Source organism: Acomys minous, assembly GCF_964271855.1.
Source record: "Acomys minous genome assembly, chromosome: 5".
In the NCBI taxonomy this organism is placed as follows: Eukaryota; Metazoa; Chordata; class Mammalia; order Rodentia; family Muridae; genus Acomys; species Acomys minous.
In genome coordinates this window covers 103,008,288-103,031,842 of record NC_140494.1, presented here as the reverse complement: position 1 = coordinate 103,031,842, position 23,555 = coordinate 103,008,288, and the positions used below count along the sequence as shown (strand labels likewise).

At 50.4% G+C, this 23,555-nt stretch overlaps 1 protein-coding gene across 2 annotated transcripts in view; it reads left to right on the top strand.

Annotated features, from left to right (window-relative positions):
* The first annotated feature begins 4,122 nt into the window (after nt 1-4,122).
* The window catches only part of POU2F3 (POU class 2 homeobox 3), an 88,301-nt gene continuing 68,868 nt past the window's right edge, over nt 4,123-23,555 (top strand). The window contains exons 1-2 of one of the 2 annotated variants that reach the window (XM_084783612.1): nt 4,123-4,183; nt 11,712-11,780. In XM_084783612.1, the coding sequence (XP_084639738.1) occupies nt 4,156-4,183; nt 11,712-11,780 (97 nt within the window). In that variant the 5' untranslated portion in view covers nt 4,123-4,155. Of the gene's footprint in view, nt 4,184-4,777; nt 4,983-11,711; nt 11,781-23,555 lie in introns of those variants that run through there. The other variant, XM_084783613.1, reaches the window with a different exon arrangement.

Genomic DNA, 23,555 nt, shown 5'->3' with positions numbered 1-23,555 from the left:
CTTCAAAGAAAGGACTGGCTGGAGGAGAGATGGGCGTGATTATGGAAGTTCAGCTCAGGGGCTCAAGGTCAGAAAGCTGATGGGGAGAAAAAGTTATTGTGTTGCTCTTTTTCAATTAAAGACATCTTTTTATTTATTCTAAACTGTCAAGGGCAAAAGGAGCTCTGAGTTTCTGTGATAAAGTGGGGGGAGGGGGCTGGATGCTGACAGGTGGTTGGGGAGGAGGCTGAGAGAGTGGCACGGGAGAGTCAACGTTGGGGACATCAGGGCAGAGCACATCTGGTGTGTTCTGTCCATTTCCCTTTCTGTCCACTCCCCAGATGCAGCTGCTTTTATCCTGGTTCCCAGGATACCTCTCGATTTGTCACCTTGGCACTGTCCCCCTCTGTCTTCTGCAACGTGCGTCTTGGCAACGGCGCCATCGGATTTTCTCAGAAGTGCTATTCCAGACAGACTTGGGAGTCCTTAGCGGCCTCTACCTTCCTTCCTTCTGTTTTTCTATGAGGTGGGGGGAGATGAGCTTGGATTCTCTGGCTTTTATGAACTTAAGAGAGACAGAGACACCCCACCCCCACCCCACTCCCTACCCCCTGTTCCACAGCCTCTTCCTCAGAGCCCTGCAGCCCATCTGGCAGAAAGAAAGAGCTAGAAGGGACTTGTTGCTTGGTGGCCTTCCAGCATGCCTTGCTCTCCACCCTTCTCCCGGCCCTGACAACTCAATCCAGCTGACAAGACAGGAAACAGGAGAGTGCTCAGCAGCAGGCCAGCTGCCAAGAAGGCTACTTTTCCCTCTGGGGAGAAAACAAGGCAGGAGACTGCCACGCTCACCCCCACCCCCTCTCAGGAGGGCTCAGAACACTTCCAGCTCAATAGTAAAGAAGCAGCTAGACTCCAGCCTTTGGCCTTGAAGCCACAGAAGCTGATCAAGTACATGTGGAGCCTGGGGGAGCTTCTGCTGCAACTAGAGCTGCAAGGAGGGGTCAAATGTCACACCACAAGGACCCAGGGAGGGGTCAGGGTGATCGCCATTTCACAACCAAGGTGTCTAACTTGGGCTGCCTTGTGAGTCCTCCAGCTCTGGAGAGAGGGCAGAGGGAGGGAGAGACAATTTGCATCTTATTTACATTTCATTTGCATACAACTCTTTTGATGTCCAAAGGCGCTGAAATTTCCTGCCCTTCCTTCTTTTTTTCCTTTCTTTCCTCTGGCCTCCTTTAACCTCCAGGCAGCCTCCTATCTCAGCCTTTTCTCTGGTTTCTCCCTAGCTAACAGAGGCTGGAGGATTAAGCCTGGGGGGGAAATGTTGCTCAAAGCTGGTTTCTTGCAGCTGTGTGGGGAAGGGGGGCTGGGGCGGGGAAGGATCTCAATCCACTCCATCTAATTGAAACAATTACCAAGCAGGATCCTAAGGGAGAGAGTGGGATGGTCTAACTCTCCTTGGCCCATAATTCTCCTCCTCCTCTACCTCTCCTCCTCCCCCTTTGGGTTTTTGAGACAGGGTTTTTCCAGGTGTAGCCTTGGCTGTTTGGACTCCCTTTGTAGAGCAGGCTGGCCTAGAACTCACAGAGATCCGCCTGCCTCTGCCTCCCTGAGTGCTGGGATTACAGGTGTGCACCACCACACCCAATTTCTCTCTCTCTCTCTCTCTCTCTCTCTCTCTCTCTCTCTCTCTCTCTCTCTCATACACACACACACACACACACACACACACACACACACACACACACACACACAAGCCAGTGTCAGACTGGATCTAAACCCTAACTTTATCATCTCCTGGCTGTGCTAATCTCCCTGAACCTCAGTTTTCCCCATTTATAAATGGGGGCCAATGACTTTACTTTTCAACTAAATGAGTGTTAACTTAAAACAAAGATGCCCTGTGGGGCCTGGAGAGATAGCTTGATGTGGAAACGCTTACTCTGCAAGCACGAAGACCCAAATTCCAGCCCCAGAGTCCCTATTCGAACCCCTGGCTGAGACGGCCTGCACCTGCAAGCCCACTGGCCGGCCAGTCTTTCCTACTGGGGGAGTTCCAAGGCAATGATAGAGTGGTCCCAGGAATGACACTTGAGGTTCCTCTCCCACCCCCCCCACCCCCAGTACAGGAATACACAAACACAAAAATGCTGTATATTCAGCACGGAGCATAGGTAGGGGAGCACAGGTAGGGGAGCACAGGTAGGGGAGCACAGGTAGGGGAGCACGTATACTAACAATGTGTAAGTGAAGAGAGGAACACTAACCTATCTCCCTCTCCTCACCCTCCAGCCCCCACCCCTTCCCCCCACCCCCCAATCTTTGGAGTCTTTAAGCTTTTCTTGCAACTGTGAACTCCCAAGATCCTGTCTCTTTGTTGGCTCTTTTCTCCCTGAGAACTCTACACTCCTCATACACACACCCCCTCAAACCCAGAATCTTAGGTAGCTAGCTCTTGGACATTGTCAGATAGAAACTTCTCTGGCGCTGGGCACGGTGGCACATGGGAGGATTTCTGTGAGTTCGAAGCCAGCCTGGTCTACAAAGCGAGTCCAGGATAGCCAAGGCTACACAGAGAAACAGAGAAAAAGGGGAAAAAAAAGAAAGAAAGAAAGAAAGAGAGAAAGAAAGAAAGAAAACAACAAAACTTATCTGGCTTCTAGAATACCAAAGTCCAGAGGAAAGCAAGGAGACCCCAAGTGGGGAAACTGTATCAGGTCCAAGATAAAGTGGTCAGAGTACCAGACCCTGAGCACACAGGGTGATGCAAATGTATGCAAATAGAGATACGGAAATCACTAGCTCACTGGGTTCTATAGACTTGGGGCAGGCGTTTTTTTTACTGGGATGAAGGCAGCTGAGTTCAGCTGTAGATTAGACACTGAGCACAGGGAAGGAGCCCAAAAGGAAAGGATAGGGTGTCGGAAAGAAAGGGACAGGCTGAGAACGTCCTGAGTGGGACTTCCAAGGTCACTTGGACCTCCAAAAGCCCTAGCCTGATCTCTTCTCAAGATCAGAAGAAACAGAAAGTCCCTTCCTTCTTGCCAGGAGGGGCAGGTGGGTATGACTGAGACAGGCAGTTTGCCCAGCCCTGAAGACTCACGTACGCCCTCCCTCCACTCTCACTTGGCACTTAAACCTTCTGATGTCTGGGGTGCCTAGCATTGTTCCAAGGACCTGAAGGCAGTAAAAACAAAAACTAAGCGGTAAGCTAAGAAGAGCCCACATAACCCTCCACACAGGCTGCAAAAGCTCTGATCGTGTCTGGCACCTTGCATTCGTGATGAGGCTCAAAATTCAACCCCCAGTGCTGGGGGTGAAAATAGCCAGCCTAGCATCTATCTCCACTTCCCCAGTTACAGCTCACTTCCAGCTTCAGAAAGAGGAGCCATTCTGAATCCATCGTTCACGAGAGAAAACAGGGCCGTGCTGTAGAAGACAATTTCTGTTCCTGGTGTTTACGGGCCATGTGCTGCATGGCAAGGTAAACTCCCTTAGCCTCAGCATGCCCATCGTGAACCAGAAACCATGCTACTACTCACAGGTTTTAATATGCACTAAATTTGGGAGAACGGGACTTCAAGGCCTAGATGACGTGAGATAAGGAGACCCTATCTCAAAATCAGAACAAGCTGGGAATGCAGCTCAGAGCTCAGTGATACATCGCTTCACATGTATAAACATCTTGCAGATTTTGAACCTGCAGCACTTCAGAATGATGATGATGACATTAAAGATGTCTTTAAGGTTTTTCAACACCATGCCCAGTCCAGAGTAAGATCACAGTAAACTTGGGGTCTTATGATATGAATGGGCATCTCTCTCTCTCTCTCTCTCTCTCTCTCTCTCTCTCTCTCTCTCTCTCTCTCTCTCTCTCTCTCTCTCTCTCTCGGCAGAAAAGCCTAAAGCCCTTCTGGGACATAGCTTGGGACCAGAGTGATGGGAGGTTAATGCGAGTCCTATCTGGAAAAGAAACGGAAAGTGAGGCTCTGTACTCCTGTCTGCACATGGCTTTCTGAGCTGGCTGGATACGTCTCCCTGGGCTACAACTCAGGGTTGTCACGCATTGCATCTGGAGAGTAAGGAGTCTTCTATTTGTGTGCTGGGATGGGAGGAACCCAGGCTCTGGCATTAGGGAATTACAGGTTTCGGAGAAGTCACTCCAGACCCTGGAAGATGAACCTCATCACAACTGCTGGCACAGGTGAATATTCTCCACTTCCTTCTCTCTCATAACTCGGGACCTGAGGTGATGGTCGGAAACAGCAGCAAAGAGTGAGGAGGAGCGGCTACAATTTAGGTCATCCATGGGGAAGCAGCCCCGTTTGGTCACCTGCTTAGCCCTGATAGATGTCAGTTATTAACACAGGCCCCATTTTACAGATGCTTAAAATGGGGTCAGGGAGGTGAACGGCCTGACCCAAGCCACAGGGCGGGTAAACCGTTGGAAGGCAAGCCTATTCGCAGCACCCCACTCTCTTTTCCAAAGTAAGCGCAGCACTGCTTACTTTTCTTGAGCCTAACCAAGCAGAAGCCTGGGGTTCCCCCCAAAAGACAAGCTGCCTCAGGAATCTGAGGCGCTGAGGGCGCGTAACGAGGAGTGACTGCCAGGCGGGGTCTCGACAGACAGGTGTTCTTCAGGGTCCGGACCCGCCCCGGCAGCACCTCGGCACCCCTCACCCGGCCCCCAGCTCCACATATGCAAATTCCTGTTTTGCGTGGGCCCCGGGCCAAGCGCGGGGGCTCTGCCAGGGGGCGTGGCCGAGGCCCCCGCCCCGCGCCGCGTGCTCACCTGGGGAGTGTGCTAAGCCTGTCGGCAGAGTGCTGCCCTAGCCGGAGCAGCGAAGCGCGCGGAGGTGGCAGCCGCTCCGGTAGTGGCTGCAGGAGGAAGGCGACCCTGGCTTCCCCGGGGGCCAGGCTGGGGCAGCCAAGAGGGACCTGGGGGGGCGCTGGCTTTGGCCCCGCCTGGGGCAGGATGGTGAATTTGGAGCCCATGCACACAGGTGAGGGGCGGAGGGAGTGAGCTCCGACAGGTGTCGCTGCGCGTGGGAAGGGACCAAGGACAAGAACACTATTGCACCTTGAGAGGTGTTGGAAGAGTGGGAATGGGGTGGGGTGGGGTGGGGGGGGGGTTAGCTCCCTGGCGGCCAGGAGAGGGCGATTGCGGATAGCGGGTCCTTCCTGGGCCGGCGTGGCTAAGTAGGTGTTGAGGGTAGGGGTGGGGAGGGAGAGGGGGGCGCTAAAAGGAGCTACTTTGGAAGGTGAAACCTTGGAGAACAATGAAGAGGGGCATGAAGTTCCTGAGGCCCCAGATCTAGCGAGTTAGACAGTGCGTGGGACTTGGGTGTGCTGAAGTGCTGGAGTCCCAGGAGGTTGCAGGAGATGGGTGGTTCACTCACTCAGCTAGGGTGTGGACCAGGGAGTGCGTACGTGTATCCACATGCTGCGTGTTTGGTGTCCGGGCACCTGTGTGAAATGCAGGCAAAGTGGGCATGGGGTGGGGGGGTGTCTAAGGGAAGTGGATAGGGTGGAGCAAACCCGAAGGCGCACCTGGGGCAGATGATGCCATGTCACCCGGATCGTTCATTGATTAGGACTTGTGTAGGCATGGTGTGTGTGTGTGTGTGTGTGTGTGTGTGTGTGTGTGTGTGTGTGTGTGTGTGTCTGCCCGTCCCCCATATGTGTTGGATAATTGGTGGAGCAAACTCCAAGGAACCTGATGAGTCTTGGACCATGTGTGTTAAGCATATGTTGGAGCTATGTCCATTCATTATTCTTGGGTCATCTGTGCCGTGTGCTCAGTGTATACTGGGTGTGTATCCCAGCGAGATGGTGAAAGGCACATCCGAGTCTGATATCCCATGATATCCCGAGGAACCCAGGAGACGGAAAGGCCAGGAGTCAGCTCCCCTGCCCTCCTCCCACCCCTCCTCCCTTCCCTGGCCCCTCCCCCCACCCCCCCAGCCCCCAAACCCCCTGCCCCCACCCCCCACCCCCCACCCCTGTGAACAAATGAGAGGTGAGTGTGATGAGACCCAGCCTGCCATTCACAGCCGCTGCCATTTGCTCTCTGATCCTTCCGAATACAGCTGGGCTAAGGATGCTGCTAAACTAAAGGGTTGGACTTGGTGATGGGTTGAGGTGGGAAGGGCCGATGTTTTGATTAGCTGCCTTGAGGTGTTGGGCAAGTAACTGAATCAAAGTGGAAAAAGCTACACCTAATTTGGCCACTTGAAGCCTAGTACTTTACCTCTTATACCCAGTGCAGGGACCTAGTGCTTTTTCTTTAGGACTTCAGGGTTGCTGCAAAACTTATGTTAACTGATCTAGAAAGGGGTAGGGGGAGGACCCACCCTAAGAAGCAGAACAGGCTAGATCTTCCTGTCTCCCACCACTCCTGGAAACAGGCATGAGTGGGGGCCCTAGGAGCCCAAGATGGCTAGTTCCACTAAAGCTGTTTCCCAGCAGGACTGAGTGCAAGGGTTACTAGCAGAGAGATGTTGGCACTCGGTGGCTGGTGCCCCAGGATTTGCCAGGAATGACTAGGTGAGGCTGAAGGAACCATCCAACTGGGTGTAATCCAGTGTCTGGGGAAAGTTTTCGGATCCAAAGCCCGGGGTGCGGGGTGGGGTGGGGGACAGACAGGTCCTCTCTGGGCGGTCATTGGTCCTTCGTTTCCTACCAGGCAGGACAGTGTGCAAATGGAAATTTGTCTCCTCCAAAGGTAGTTTAATAGGAAGTGGGGAGTTCTCTAGAACCAACCAAGATTAGGGACTTCCTGGGGGGGTTTTCCACCTCCCTGTCTACTGGAGGCTTCTGCCGGGGAAGTGGGAGGAGGTGGAAGAGCTGGATCCTGGCGGGTGGCAGCCTGGCACTGGGGTGCTGAACTCCGACTGTCTTAAAGCCCTCCCTGCTACATTCTTTCATCAGCAACCCTCCCCCCCCCACCCCCCCACCCCGTGTTGGGGGATTGTTACTGGTCTTCCTCCATGTCCCATCATGATGTCTTGCCCCTGCTGTGCTGTGTGTGCTCTCCATTCAGTGGCCCATCCAGAGGCTCTCAGGGTTTGGGATCTTCCGTGCTGCTCTTTGCTTTCTCATTTCAAGGTCTTCACTGTTATTTTGAGACAGAGGCTTGCTACAATAGCTCAGGTTTATATCAAACTCAGATTAATCCTCCTGCCTCAGCTTCCCCAGCTCTTGGATTATAGACATAAGGCACTGTGCTGGGTTTTTTTTGAGGTCTTTCAGTGTGGGCCTGCTGTGTGTATGGAGGGAGAGACCCTCTTCTTTCTATGGATCGTCTCATTATATATGCTCCTAACCCTGGTCCCTTAGCCTAGGCTCCTCCTTATTTTAGAAACCTGGTGTATTTTCGTCACTCCATAGTAAAGCCCTTAGGGATGCCTGCTCTTTGGTTTCCTGGGGTATTATCAGTGCGGAAGGAGGATGGCAGGAGTCCATAAACCTGCTTCTGCATCCCTATTCAGAGGGCCCCATAGCTGTGCTGTTGCTTGAGTCAGCTGTGTTCTTGCTCTCATGGCCTGGGTACAAACTCTGATTCAGGCTCTCCACAGCCTCCACTCTGTGTTCTCACCGAACGCCTTTCACTATGAAGCCTGGGGGATCTGAGCAAGGGGAACAGGAGTTCTCAGACAGAGACGGGCTTCCGGTACTCAGAGCCTGTTGGGATAGGCAGGAGTTAGTCAATTGGGGAAGGAGAAGAGAAAAAAGTGGTACAAAGTCAGCCGGAGGGGACCAGGGTCGGGCCCTGGCGGTCTTTCTGTGTCTCTCACTGTCTGCTCAGGGAGGGAAGCTGAGTGTGCCAGCGGGAACGCAGGAATGCTATTTGGGTCAAAGAGCCTGTCAGAGGGAAGGAGAAGAAAAGTCTGCACTTGAAGAATTGGAGCCTTAGACAGGCAGATTGCTGTGAATTCCAGGCCAGCCTGGCCTATAAATTGAGTTCAGGAGAGCCAAGGCTACACAGAGAAACCCTGTCTTGGGGGGGGGGGGAATTGGAGCCTTGGACAGCTCAGAAGTGGTAATGGAGGGTCCCAGGAAGTGCCTCCTGTTAAGGGACCCACAAAAAACAACTATTTGAGGGGGGAATAAAAACAAGATGCAGGTCTAGTCCCTTTCTAGAATGGGAATACAGACAACAGGAGAGAGGTGAAACTCTTATTTGCCTACAACAGCCTGGACTCAGGAGGACACTCGCCCTGCTGCCTTGGGGTGTCTGTGTTTCCAGGTGTCTATTGGGGGGAACCACTTCTGACCAGGCCACAGGAAGACCAGGCCAACTTCACTCTATGACAATGCTAGGTGAGGCATATTGCGGTCTACCTGAGGTATCTGGGCACTTCCAGTGAGCAGCTGAGCCTCCTCAGGGAAGGGAGGGTGGCGGAGAGACAACTCAGACAGACTGAGATAAGAACCTAGCCGAGCCCGCCCCACCCCACCCCACCCCTCTCTCCCTCACCCCCACCCCCCACCCCGGCGGTGCTGTCCGACGGGTGAAGGGTTACTTACTGCCAGCGTCTCAGGGAGTTTCGGTGTTGGCCCACTTTTAGGCTGAGACCCAAGGGTTCGTCCCACCCATCAGCATTAGCCTCCTACCCAACCAGAACAGGTTCTTAGCACGGGAGCATGCTGGGGACTGAAGGAGACAGTTTCCAGGTTATCTCACTCTGTCCCTCACGGAGCTCCACTCCCTGCCTGAAGAGTTAAGCTGTCACCAGGCCATGTCTTCAGAAATAACGTTTAGACACGAGTAAGCCTAAGCTTTACACTTATTTAAAGAACAAGTGAAAAGCCTCCTTGGTGTAAAGCGATGGGGGGAATAATGGGTGTTAAAGGAGGAAAAATGTTGGGGCGATGGGCAACCAAGTAAAGCTCAGCTCAAAAGCTACCTGTTTAAGTCAGTCCTTATGGTGTAGGGCATGTATTCCCAGATATCCTTGGGAGGCTAAAAGAGGAAGATCACAAGTTCAAATCCTGTGTGAGCTGGAGTGAGTTTAAGGCTAGCCTGGGCAACTTATTGAGACTCTGCCTCAAAATAAGGAGAGGCCTGGGATATGGCCCAGTGGTAGCAGAAATAAGACCGAAATTGTATTTTCAGTAACACACACACACACACACACACACACACACACACACACACACACACACACTCACACACACACACACACACACACACACACACTAAGTTGACCTGGGAACTCTGATTGACATTGCAGCTTCACTGTCCCTCAAGCTTTTCCTGTTCCCATGAGCAGTTTTCCTCTGAGGGCGGAATCTGGAGAATTCTAATGGCTTCTCAGTGAGTTACAGATGGGACTGGGACTCATGGCTAAGCCATTTAATAGGTACCCACTTTATTTATTTTTCTTTTTTTTTTTATTTTTTGGTTTTTTTATATTTTGGTTTTTCGAGACAGAGTTTCTCTTGTAGTCTTAGCTATCCTGGACTCGCTTTGTAGACCAGGCTGGTCTCGAACTCACAGAGATCTGCCTACCTCTGCCTCCCTGAGTGCTGGGATTACGGATGCATGTGCACCACTGTGCCTGGCTGGCCCCCACTCTATTTCCATTCATCATTTCATTTCATCTTGTCCATGCCCCTGAGAGCTTTACTCATGCTCTCTGGGTCTGAGTGAGAAAATTCACATTTCTATTTGTAGTTGGCGTCTCCCGGCTATTTGGTGCACTGCTTTACACACTGGTTTGTCTGCTGCCAAAACCCACGCTCTGAAGTCCTCAAGTCTGCCTCTGCTAAAGCAGGTTCAAAACCAGCAGGGGGAGAGCATTTCCCTCCTGTGTCTTCCCAGCAGGCTCTGGTTTGGAGCTTTTTCCTCTGCACTATAGAGGAATCCCTGTGCTGGATTGTGGGACACAGGTGCATATTAGGCAGAACCCACCTCCAAGCTGGCACAAAGCAAAGCTCATTAACAAGAGCATCAGGAAAGGCTGAGGTTGATTCAAGGAAGTGCTCCCAAACGCGGAGCAGCAGCGGGGTGTCCCTGAGACGTCCACATGCGGAGAGGGAAGCCTGGCTGCCTAGGAAGAGGCCCTACAGAGCTCTCACAATATACCTGGGCATCCTCTGCCTATAAGCAGGCCTCAGAACCATAGGGATTCCTAGGAAGGCCTTATTTCTCCCCCGACTCCTAGCACATTTGCTGGTATCTGCATCTCTGCTTTGCCTGGCACCACACTCACTTCATTACAGGGTTATAAATATAGTTAAGAGCTACACACATTAGTGTCTTACTAAGGAGAAGGGGGCTGTGCATGCTCTCCTCTCTTCCTGGGGCAGAGGTCCACCCTTTTCCCTCATCCTGATCATCTCCAGACCTTGGGTGTCTACACTGCCAAACTACCTGATTGCCTGATGCAAATTAAGGCTGCCTCCTTAAGTGGGATTGGCTGAGAAGCCTCATATGCAAATGAATTCACCATGATTTTATCTGGTTTGAAAGAGTTAAAGCGCTGCCCCAGAGAAGAGGGTGGAATTGGGGAGGTGGGGTGCCCACACAATTTGAATAAAATATTCTCTGTCTCCAACATCAGGATTGGGATGGGTCAATAAGGAGAGGAGCTGAGAGAAAGTGAGTTTGAAATTGACTCTTTCCCTCAACAGACCAGGGAGGAGTTTTAGGGCCTCTTAGGCGGCTTTCTGTTAGGGGTAAATGTTTAATTTATTGCGATGGCGCCAAGTGGAGAAGTCAGAGTAGCAGCACTTGGGGGCTGACACGGAACCCTGCGTTCTCAGCTGAGCACCCCTTTCTCACTGTGCAACTTGGAGGGATAAGAGAGAAGGGAAGGAACCTCAAAGGACAAGCTCTCTGAGAAGGGTAGAACGGAGGAAGGATTTGATTCTCCAGGCAGTGCAGCGAGTGACCTTTGAGGACCAGACACAAGGCAGAATCGGCAACGGAAGGTAAGAAGGGCAGAGGCAAACTTTGGTGTAAGTGCACTTACCTTCTAGGGTAGGTAGCCTCGTTAAGTAGGATGGGGAGAGAAAGGATGCTGCATGGTTTGTGTTTATTATTGTTTTCTAACTTTTGGAGGCAAGGTCTTTCTCTCTAAGTTCAAGGCTGGCTTCACGTTATGGTCTTCCTGACCTAGCCTTCTGAGTGCTGAGTTTATAGGTGTGTCCCACTAAACCTGGATTTCTATGACCCTTCTCCCCCGCCCCCCCCCACTCACCCTCCCCCCAGTTTTCCAAGCCAGGGTTTCTCTGTATAGCCTAGCTGTCCTGGAACTCACTCTGTAGACCTGGCTAGCCTCGAACTCAGAGATTCGCCTGCCTCTGCCTCCTGAGTGCTAGGATTAAAGGCGTGCGCCACCACTTGCCGGCTACACCTGGATTTAAGAAGACACATTTCCCAAATTCCAAAAGAAGTTAATAGTGGAGATGGGCAGGGCCCCCCACCCTGGGCCTAGTTCTTATCTTTGTTCATTGTATCCACTATGTCTGGGTGAGGGGACGGTGGCAGTACACGGTGCAGAAGGTGAGAGAGCCCGCAGTAGCTGTGGAGAGATGGGGGGAAAAGCTAGGCCTCCAAGCTTATGAATATTCTAATGGCTGTGTGTGTTCAGGAATCAGGAATTTGAAAGTCTGATGGCTGTTGTAATTACACATTTATCTTCGCTGTTTAGTTAAAGCCACGTGTGTCGCACCAAGAAAGATGGTGACCTGTTATTAAAAATCAGTCCTCTTTTTCCCTGCAGAGATCAAGATGAGTGGGGATGTTGCAGATTCCACGGATGCCCGGAACACTTTCAGCCAGGTAGAGCCAGGTAAGGAGTTCCCCTCTGGGCGTGAGTGGTTAGGGGAAACTGTCCAGCATTATGGTGTCTCTCCCTGCTCAGTGTTTCAGATGCAAAAACTGGATCTTGGGCCCCGAGGGACTTCTCTGGAGATATCAGGGCATGACTCTGAAGCCTTGGTGTAGTAAAAACTGACCTTGATAGAACAAACCTCTGGGACCAGGCCAGAGAGGAACCAGATCCTTGGGAACAAAGAATAAAAAGTTAAGGAGGAGAGTCAGGCTTGCAGTGCTGGACAGTGAACCCACCGTTTTGCACATGCTAGGCCAGCGTTCTGCCACTGTATCCTGTGACACGTGTGACAAGAATTATAGAGCCTTCCCATGACAGGCAAATGCTCTACCACTGAGCCTTACTCCTACTCTTTTATTTTGAGACAAGATTTTGCTAAATTGTCCAAAATGGTCTCCTGGCAACCCCTTCCTCCCATTCTACCCCCCCTTGGATCCCCCTTCCCCCCCCCCCCAAGGATGGTCTTTAACTCACTATGCAATGCAGTCTGGCCTCAAACTTGATATTATTTGTGTGTGTGTGTGTGTGTGTGTGTGTGTGTGTGGTACATGAGTGGAAGTCAGAGGACAACTTTGTAGAGTTTCTTTTACCTTTCTGTGGTTGTAGGGATGGAACTCAGGTCCCACAGCTTGCACAGCAGGCACCTTTATCCACTGAGCCATAACTATTGTGATTCATTCATCATTCTTCTTCTTCTTCCTCTTCTTCTTCTTCTTCCTCTTCCTCTTCTTCTTCTTCTTCTTCTTCTTCTTCTTCTTCTTCTTCTTCTTCTTCTTTTTTGTGGTTTTTTTTAGAGACAGGGTTTCTCTGTGTAGCCTTGGCTGTCCTGGACTCTTTTTGTAGACCAGGCTGGCCTCGAACTCACAAAGATCCATCTGCCTCTGCCTCCCAAATGCTGGGATCAAAGGCAGGTGCCACCACGCCCGGCCATATTGTGATTCATTCTTTGATGCTCCACTCTAACACAGAAGAATAGGCTGCATTGCCAGCTCCTGAGAAAACCTGGCTTTGGTAGATGCAGACCAGCATCTTCCATCCCAGGTTCTGTTTTTGTTTGGTTGGTTTTTCAAGACAGGCTATTTCTGTGTAGACCAAACAGACTGGCCTTGAACTCAGAGCTCCACCTGCCTCTGCCTCCGGAGTGCTGGGATTAAAGGTGTGTACCACCACTGCCTGGCTCCATCCAAAGTTCTAAACAGTTTTGTTCTTGTTTTTTGTTTTTCAAGACAAGGTGTTCTCTGTGTAGCCTTGGCTGTTCTGGACTAGCTTTGTAGACCAGGCTAGCCTCAAACTCACAGCAGTCCTCCTGCCTCTGCCTCTCTGAGTGCTGGGAGGAAAGGCGTGTGCCACCATGCCCAGCCTTAACAGTCTTTCTTAAAGAACTCAGCAAACAGGCCTGAGTACAAGTGTGGTCTTCTGATGATGTGTGTGGCTCAGAGAGGAAGAGATTGGTGCCTAGAGGTGACTTTGCCTTGTAAAGAAAAGAAAGGAGACAGGAAAGAATTGAGAGGTTTCTTCTCTTTTGTTTTCACTACATCTCAAGCCTTGAAAACACAGCGTAATTAAAAAGAACTTGAAGAAAGGTAAGTAGAAAGATAACTTTAGCCTCCCAACAAGGCCCCAGTCAGTGTTCCATCTGGGTCGTTAGAGACAGAAGTGAGAAGGGGGAGAGAATGGATGTCTTCTAAAATTAAAATATTTTTCAACTTTCAACTGTTCTGGAACATTCTAGTTCGTTTGTCCTTTCTTTCTTTCTTTTTTCTTTTTTTTGGTTTTTCGAGATAGGGTTTCTCTCTGTAGCCTTGGCTGTCCTAGACTCACTTTGTTTGAGGCCACCAGGCTGGCCTTGAACTCACAGCGATCTGCCTGCCTCTGCCTCCCGAGTGCTGGGATTAAAGGCGTGCGCCACCACACCTGGCTAACATTCTAGTTCTTGAAGCTAAAAGAGGGACTCCGTAGTTGAGGGAGACCGTGGGGAGGGGCTTGTCTTCAGAATGCACGTGCTACAGATTTTTCTGCTCTAACACTGAGGCAGGGTCTACTTGTTTGGGTAGCAGTGCAGTCTTTATGCTCTTCTTTGTATAGGTAGTAAAACTAAACAAAGTGCCTGGTGGGGCAGAGGCTGGTGGATCTCTGAGTTTGAGGCCAGCCTGGTCTGGAAAGAGTCCAGGACAGCCAGGGCTACACACACACACACACACACACACACACACACACACACACACACACACACACCAAACAAACAAACAAACAAAACAAAACAAAATTTAAAGTGCCTGGTGCCTGTGGAGGTCAGATGGTGTCAGATCCCCTGGTGCTGGAGTTACAGATGGTTATAATCCACGACATGGTTGCTGGGAATCAAACTTCATTCCTCTAGAAGAACAAGGGTACTTAACCACTGCGCCATCTCTCCAGCCCCCATCGCCACTGTGATTCTGTAATTCTGGGTAGTGAAGGGCTCTCGGGCACAGATGTCTGGGGTGCTCTTTCCCCCTTTACCTGAGCAAGCAGGTCAGCCTCAGAAGTTGGTTTTGCTCTGCATACAAATCAAGAAAAAATTTTGTGTGGGTCCTCTACTCTTGGGAGATAGTGGTTTCTCTGTCCTCTCTAAAATTTTTCTGTCCTTCCCGTCTTCCCCTTCCAGGCTTTGTTCAGTGGTAGGAGTAATGCTTACGTGGTCCTAAATTAATGGCAAGAAAAAAAAAAAAAAGAAGAAGTAGCTAATTAAAGTAACCAAACTTCCCAGAAAGTCATTCTGACTTTTTAAAACTGAGGAAAGCTTATTACCAGTTACAAGAGTTACCAACTTAGCTTTGATTTTTTTTTTTTTAAGAGACATTCACCTCCCCAGCAGAGCGTGAGTTATTGGGTGGTTTGTCTCTGGGTTTTAAAGGAATGTAACCAGAGATGACCTAGGACACTCCTGTGTCCTGGAGAGGGCCCACACTGATGTGTGAAACCCCTTAGGGTGTTAGGGCCAGGAGCTGGGAAAGGAGAGTTGGCCCATCTCCACTCTGAGTTGATGGGAAATCCTTAGAGAGTTTTCTCAGGCTTGTAAGGCAATCCACCCTCTCCTCCCAACTTCCTCCTCTGATCTCCCCGCCCCCCCCCCCCACACACACACACACACTACCTTCCAGCTGAGAACAAAATGCTCAGGTCCTCAGATTTTCCTTTTCGCTGGCAACCAAGGGAGACTCTGCCTCCACCCCACGCCCCACCCCAGCTCTTCCTGCATCGAGCACTCCCTCCAGCAGCAGCTATTGGCTTTTCATTAATTCCTATCACCTCCTGCCTGTTGCTACTTTTCCTTCACTCGGTTTTATTTGTTTGCAGTACTGGGGATTGACCCTAGAGTCTCAGGCATCCTAAGCAAGTACTCTACCCCTGGACACTAACCCCAGCCATGTGTGCACACTACCTGCAGACACATGCATGCAGAGCCAGGAGACACATCTTTCCTCAGCTACTAGCCATCCTGGTTTTATCTAGGGTCAAGGTGAGCTGGCCAGCAAGTCCCTAGGATCTTGCTGTCTCCACCTCCCCTCTAGCCCTGGGATTACAAGAGCATGCCACAGTGTTTGTTATAGAGGTTCCAGGGACTAAATTCAGGTCCCAGTGCATCTGTGGCAAGCACTTCACCAAGCCAACTGGCTGCCTGTCTGTCTGTCTGTTTTTGAGGCAACCAGGCTGGCCTGAAACTCATGTAGCTCGGCTTGCCTGTACTTCAGGCAGGCTCTCTGCCTCAGCCTCTCATTTTTCTCTTAACTAAGCAGTTGGATAAAAATATAACTTTATCCATGTATTAAAAGCCCTCAGGTTGGGTCCAGCATGGTGGCACATGCCTTTAATCCCAGCACTTTGGAGGCAGGGGCAGGTGGATCTCTGAATTCAAGGCCAGCCTGATCTACAAAGCGAGTCCAGGACAGCCAGGCCTGTTACACAGAGAAATCCTGTCTTGAAAAAAGAAGGAAAGAAAGAAAAGAAAAGAAAAAGAAAAAAAGAAGTAGGACTGGAACTCACACTGTGTGACGTCATCAGGTTCTCATCTTGGCTCTGGCATCAACTACCTGCATATCTGGTCACCATGCCTACAGGAACCTTTATCTTCTTTTCAAAGGGAGGCTTTGGACTAGATCCTCTGGGAAGGCTGACCTGTAAACTCTGCTTTCCCATCTGTTTGCACATCTCTCAGGTACATGTAGGTTTTTCCAGGGAGTTGAGCAACAGCTCACAGCTTCCCTTCCTCCCAAGTCCCCAGTCAACACGGTTTTCCTCAGTGCCTCCCATTTTGTTCTGTGTGGGCTCCCATCTTATCTGACCTAGCTGGCTGCCTCATGACCACTGTCTGTGACCTCCACTTTGCAGCTCTGGAGTCGTTCCCCCCCCCCCTTTCCCCTGCCTTCTCCCCACCCCCCAGCTTTCCTTCAAGGACATGGCTTCCTGGTGCTGTGGGTAGCAGCGATAACGGGCCTGTTAATGAGCTGTGAGCACATCCTGGAACATGGGCACTGAGAGTGGGTGTCTTATCCCACTTCTCTGGTGGGGAAGTGAGAAAGAATTTTAGCTGAGGTTCCCAAGGTCCCTAACTCAGAACCTGACCGCCTGAAGCTTAGGCTTTTCTAGTGACTTTCTACCCGTAGATGCTAGTGAGAAGACCAAGAGCTGCCCACCATGGACAACCAAAGACAGAGAACACCAGAGGGTGACGCCATCACGGCAGGTGCCTGTATCATGATGGGTGGTCTTGCGGGCCCAGAAGGAAGACTGAACCAACCTAAGACACAAAGCCCTGTCTGGAACCAGAACCCTTGCTGAGTGTCTTGATCAAGTTTTATGACTGTGATGAAACACCACGACCAAAGGGCAAATTGGGGAGGAAAGGGTTTATTTGGCTCACACTTCCATATCACTGTTCATCATTGAAGGAAGTCAGGAGAGGAACTCAAACAGGACAGGAACCTGGAGGCAGGAGCTGATGCAGAGGGCAAGGAGGGCTGCTGCTCACTGGCTTGCTCACACGGCTTTGCTCAGCCGGCTTTCTTTCTTTTCTTTTCCCTTTTTTTTTTTTTTTGAGACAGGGTTTCTCTGTGTAGCCTTGGCTGTCAGGGACTCACTTTGTACACCAGGCTGGTGTACATAGAGATCCATCTGCCTCTGCCTCCCTGAGTGCTGGGATTAAAGGTGAGAGCCACTACACCTCTATTTTTCTCCCATCTAGTTTTCTTATAGAACCCAGGACCACCAGTCCAGAGATGCCTCACCCATAATGAGCTGGGCCTTCCTATTAGTCACTAATTAAGAAAATGCCTTATAGGTGGATTTTGGTTTTTTGTTTGTTTGGTTTTGGTTTTTTTGAGATAGGGTTTCTCTGTGTAGCCTTTGCTGTCCTGGGCTTGCTTTGTAGACCAGGCTGGCTCGAACTCACAGCAATCCACCTGCCTCTGCCTCCCGAGTGCTGGGATTAAAGGCGTGCGCCACCACGCCTGGCACGTATAGGTGGATCTTATGGAGGCATTTTCTCAAGTGAGGTCCCCTTCCCTTTTAAAAGTCTTTTTGAAACAGGTGTAGCCCTGGCTGTCCTGGAATCACTCTGTAGACCAGGCTGGCCTTGAGCTAACAGAGATCCACCTACCTGCCCCTACCTCCCAGAGCTGGCATTAAAGGCATTTGCCACCTCCACCCGGAACGATCCCCTCCTTTCAGATAACTCTAGCTTTGTGTCAAGTTGGCCTCAGATCAGCCAGCACAAACAGAGGTGGGAGGAGAAGAGCAGGGTCAGCTGCTTCTTCTGTTGAGCGGTGTGAGGGTCTAGCCTGGGCAAGAACTTTCTCTCCCCCACCTCCTTTGGGAACCAGTATTCATGTCACCTAGAGGGAAGGGAGGGTAGCTTTGTCATTCATTCCTCCAAGTTGAGACATCCTTGTCTTATCTATGAGATTGAATGACTAACACCTGTCTGAAGTCTAGAACCACCCAGAAGACTCAGTTGTCTGGGGACCAAAGAACTTCCAGCCTGGCTTTAAATGTGATGGGTGTGTCTGTCCAGGGGAGGAGTGGTGAGGCACAGAGAAGTCAGTGGTCGCCTTGGGCTTTTGAATAACAATAGTGGTGACTGAGCAGAGCTGATTCCCACCCCCACCCCACCCCCCCCACCCCCCCCACCCCACCCCCCCCACCCCCCCCACCCCCCCCACCCCCACCCCCACCCCCCGTCTTGGGTAAGGGTCTGCTCCTCCCTGAGACTCACACAGATACCCCACCCTCAAGTTTCCTGAGAACTAAGCTGAGGTTCTGGGGAAGAGGTTATGAGAAAGGAGGGTAGCTTGCAGTTCACATCTTAATAAAGAGCTCCTCCAAAGGCTGGAAGGATGAGAGAGAAACCTTGAGGTCCTTGACACCTGTTCTAAAGATATTCCTGTGTGAGCGTGTGAGTGCACACGCCCTCCGTGCTTAGGACTAAATGAGAGTGGGTGTGAACCGCACCTTGAAAAGGACACACCCCCAAGAAAGGACCACCGTCCATCTTAGGTGGGTAATTAGGAAACTGTTATTGAGAGGCTTGAGGAAAGTGCCTGGGACTTCGGTTCCCATGTGGTGATGGAGGGGGGAGGTCTGCAAAAACAAAGCAATGAGAAGGGGGAGCTGTCTCTAGGCCTGAGTCCCAGTCTGTCCCTCACCTCTACGGATGCCCTCCACCCCACCCCTGCACAGGTTATTGCAAAATGGGATGGATTCTGGGCTAGGATTCTGCGATTCCTATCTGTACCACCCGTGCCTTTTGTAAATGTTCATAAACTCTCCTTGGGTAATGAGAGACGCTGTTAATGAGAGTGCCATTCTCCTTGTTTTCCATCTCTAAGAAAAGCCAAACCCTCCGGGTAGTGGTGGCACACATCTTTATAAGCCCAGAAATCAGGAGGCAGAGGCAGGTGGATCTCAAAGGCATTTAAGACCAGCCTGGTCTACAGAGCTAGTTCCAGGACAGCCAGGGCTACACAAAGAAACCCTGTCTCAGAACATCAAAAGAAAAGAAAAGCCAAACCCATACTTTCTCTGGGCTCCTTGTTCATGTAGAATCCATCCCCTCCAGTGTCTGGAAGGTCTTGATATCCCTCATCTACAACCCTTGTGCTGTAATCTCTTGTTTTGGCTGATTTCTGTGACAGGGAAGTTAGAAGGTCACCACCCAGGAGTCCAGCTGTGGCTCTATTTTGCTGAAGGTCTCAGGAGAGTGGACTACAGTGCCTGGCATTGCCTATCAGTCTCCAGCCTTTAGGAGAGAACTACAGCAAAAAGAACAGCCGCACTGGTAGCTCATAGCGATGCACTGAAGACCTCCAGCTAATGCACCGCTCACCTGTGGGCTCCCAACCCATCCCTCATGGGCCAGCCACGAGCACCTGGTGGTCCTACCTACACCACTGTCTCTTCCTGTTGGGGTCTCTTCCTTTCCAGCCTAACAGGGGGCAGAGGCAGGGTATGTGTGAGCTGTCCTTACCACCTGGCTTCTCTTCCCCTGAATATATTCCTGTTTCCCAAACAGTCCCAGATGGAGGACCATTTGTTTTTCCAGTCTGTCCCAGATCAGTTTCCAGTCCTGCTGTGTGAGATGGCGTGGAGTGAGGACTGAGGTCTCACCTAAGACCACTTTCAGCAACCATCCACACAGCCCTGCGCCTCCATCCATGGGAAGACCCCTGGTGTGCTACTGGTGTTTCTAAGATCTTACGCATGTAGTTTGTACCTGATCACAGACCATAATGCAAGTCTGCAGACCAGCCTTGGCTGATGGGCCACGCTTGGAGGTGCACTGCCTAGGAACACTTCGTGTTTTGTAGGGGGGTGTCTTATTACCTTTGGCTTCCTGGAGCAGTGGGTACACCAGAACCTGGGCACATCTTCCTATGGCCTTGATCCAGAGATGGTGGGGGTGGGTGGGTGATGATGGGGCTCCAGTAGGAGAGAGGCCACCGTAGCATACTGGGCATTCATCATTTACCAAAACAGATGAAGATGAGGCAGCAGAGACCAAAGATGAGTTTCAGGCTGGCACCTGGCTACTTAGTCCCATTTTTAAGCCATTTGCTGTGGAAAACTGCACTGCTTAGGAAAAGAACAGAAAGGGATGAGGAGGCCCGGTTTTCCCAACAGCCTCTGGTTTGGGAGCACGGGGACAGATTCAGAGCTGACTGTCCATAAAGGGGAGCTATGTGAAACCATCTGAGCTGGGACTAAGCTTTAAGTTTTCCTATGAGAGTCTAAGTGTACAGGGCAGAGCACAGCAGGGTTAAATTATGACCAAGACGCTCTAAAGTGGCCAGATTGTATATTTAGGGACTTCAGCCACCAGCAGTTCAGAGTGCCCTTCTGAGTTCTCCAGGAACCTGTGAGCTCACTGGTGGGGGTCATGGGCTTAAGCGCAGGGAGGGGAGGCCTTTGTGCCAAGTCAGGTGCCTGGGAAACAGAGCTGTGGGCATCTCTCAAAAAGCACCAGTGAGACACTGTTGTTGACTCAAACAATAATAGGTGCTCATTTGCATGGTATTTTACATACAGGTTCCAAGCAGGCCTTTTATCTCCTACCATTGCAACACTGGAGACCCCACATCCCCTCTCTCCTGAATCCATTTCTGGGGGTTTCACTGTATGTCCTAGAATCTAGAACCTCCCAACACTCCATACACACACTCAGTCACCTACCCCTTCCTTGGCTTATCCTGGAAAAAACAGTGGTTGGCCTTGCCTGGGTGTGTCTGGGTCTAGGCTTGTTCTAGAACAGGTGGCTTGGCAGGTCTGACCCGGCAGGTGACCTCAGGTACTAGATGTCCCACCTGCCTGCTGCCAGTTCCAACAAGGCCCCCAGCAGTGGGGCTCGTCCACTCCCCACCCGTGTTCAGGCTGGGAAGAGAATAGAAAAAGTCAAACCTGGGAGCCCAGAAGGGGTACAGTGAGGAGAGGAAACCAGGTGGTTGCTATGACGATGGAGTCCAGCTCATTTGCATAGGGTGATGATTTCCATACTGCAGAGTGAATTTCCATATCCCTGCCTCAAAGCCTGTTGGGATGAGGAGAGGGAGAAGGGAAAGGTCATTTGAAATTCAAATGAAGCTGATTAAGGTTTTTTGTGTTTTTTTTTTTTTTTTTTTTTTTGAGGCGGGAAGCATGGACAAAGGGGTTAAGCTGGCTGGCAAATGTTGGCTCAAGGGCTCAAAGTTATCAAAGGGAGGCTCCCCAATGCTAGCTAACTTCCTGTCAGCCCATCTCCCCAGATGCTGGGGACCTGTCTGGAAGTTATGACTACCTAGCTAGAAGACAGACTAGATTTCTGTCCCCTCTGGTAGCTTGATGATCTTGGAGTTCATGGTTCAGGACTGGCCATGTCTGGGTCTTTATTGTTGGAGAGACAGTCTCTAGTGTGTTTGCCCAAGCTGATAAGAGGACAGCTGAGTTCTGGACTCATCTTTCTCACTACCCCGCCTAAACAGGCAATGCCCCTTTTTGAGGCTGCGTTTGTGCCTCAGGTGAAGAGTGGGGAGACTGAAGTCTCTCTAGCCATGGTCAGCTCTATCCCACTGGTATAGTGTGCACACCCCAGTGTTTTCCAGGCTCTTTGAATGGTGTGAATCCCATAGGAAGGGCCGTACTGCTCCCTTAGCCTACTCTGCCCTCAGGGTCATTAGTTAAAGGCTTACTACGCGTTACTCATTATTTAAAGGCTTTCTGCTCATTTTTCTCATCTATAAAATGGGGTTAATAATGGTATGTACCTCATAGAGCTTCTGTAAGGATCAAAGTTTGCTTGTAAGACATTTAGAACAATGCCTGCCAGTTAATAATGTCATTTGTTAGTATTCATCCCTGGAGGACAAAGCGTCCATGCAGTGGATGTGGTGACCTAATAGCCAATCCGATGCACTCTGTTAGAGGCGTGAACTCTGTCTCCTGGTCAGTCTGGTCTGTGGCCCAGGATGCTGTGGCTAGACCCATGCTCAGTGACTGCTTAATGGACACACACACACACTCATGAGGACTGTGTTGGTCCTAGCTCAAGTATATCTCAGGAAGCAGGGGCAAGAAGGGAGGAATCTGAGGAAAGAGCCCTCTCCCACCTAATGCTAACAGATGGCAGAGAGTCAACAAAACTAAGTGCTATTTAAAATTCTAGAAAATCAGCTGGGTGTCGTAGTGTACATCTTTAATCCCAGCACTCAGGAAGCAGAGGCAGGACTATCTCTGTGAGGTCAAGGCCAGCTCAATCTACAAAGCAGAGTCCACAACAGCCAAGGCTGCACAGAGAAACCCTGTCTCCAAAAACAAACAAAAGCAGTTTTGGTTTGTTTTTTTTTAAAGAAAATCTGAAGTTTCACTCCTTTGCTTACTTGAGTAACCGCATACACTCCAAATGAAATTTCACTTGAAGTAATGTGGTATTTGGACTACCAGTTACTTGCCTCACTTAGTGCTCTTACCTAGGGTTTAGTGCAAGCCTAGAATTTAATCTATCTCAGAGCTAGCTATGTAGCCAAAGCTGGTCTTGAACTCTTGTTATTTGTTTTTGTTATTTTGATTTTGGGGTTTTGTTATTGTTGTTGTTGTTGTTTGGTTTTTTTTTATTTTTCATGACGGGGTTTCTCTGTGTAGCCTTGGCTGTCTTGGGCTCGCTTTGTAGAACAGGCTGGCCTCGAACTCACAGAGATCCACCTACCTCTGCCTCCCAAGTGCTGGGATTAAAGGTGTGGGCCACCACCACCCAGCCTGTTTTTGTTATTCTAAGACAAGGTTTCTGTGTGTAGTCTTGGCTGTTCTGGACTCTGGACTTTGTAGATCAGGTTGGCCTCGAACTCGGGAAGACCCACCTGCCTTGAACTCCCTGAATGCTGGGATTAGAGGTGTGTACCACAGGCTCAGCTGACCTTGATCTCTTGATTCTCTTACCTCTACTGCCAAAGTGCTGGGACTACCAGCATGTGCTGCCCAGCAGGTTTCAGGTTTGACCTCATGAACACACACAGAGGACAGACATCAGGCCTCTCTGATCCCTCTACGGTCTAATAAAAAATAATAGTAATGTGGTCAGTATACTACATTGAGAAGTGCATATTGGTTTGAATAGAATAGAGCTCTTATTTCACAGAGCATATTTGACTGCCTTTGAAGGTAGATTTTATTGTTTTTTTTCCAGGATCAGGGGGCTCGAGATTTTGGGAAGCAATATTAGACTGTTGAGTACTACTTCCTTGCATTAGTAAACTGAGATGCTAGACCTTTTGTTTGTTGGTTGGTTTTGGTGTTGTTGTTTGTTTGTTTTCGAGACAGGATTTCTCTGTGTTAGCTTTAGCCGTCCCGAACTCACAGTAAACCACCTGCCTCTGCCTCCCAAGTGCTGGGATTAAAGGCATGCACCACCATGCCTGCTGCTAGAGTCTTTCTGAGCCCAGGCTGCTCCTTCATCTTGGCCGATCGGGCTCCTTCTATTGATGATTTCAGCAGCAGTGTTTCACCAAGAAGCGATACAGGGCTCAGAAAGAGAGCTCCAGAAGGATGGAGAAGTGGGGGGTCATAGTGCAGAGACGAGGGTGAGGTGGATTTTCTTTTCTTTTTTTCTTCTTGGTTTTTCGAGACAGGGTTTCTCTGTGTAGCCTTACCTCTGCTTTATAGACCAGGCTGGCCTCTAAATCACAGAGATCCGCTGGCCTCTGCCTCCCCCAGTGCTGAGATTGCAGGTGC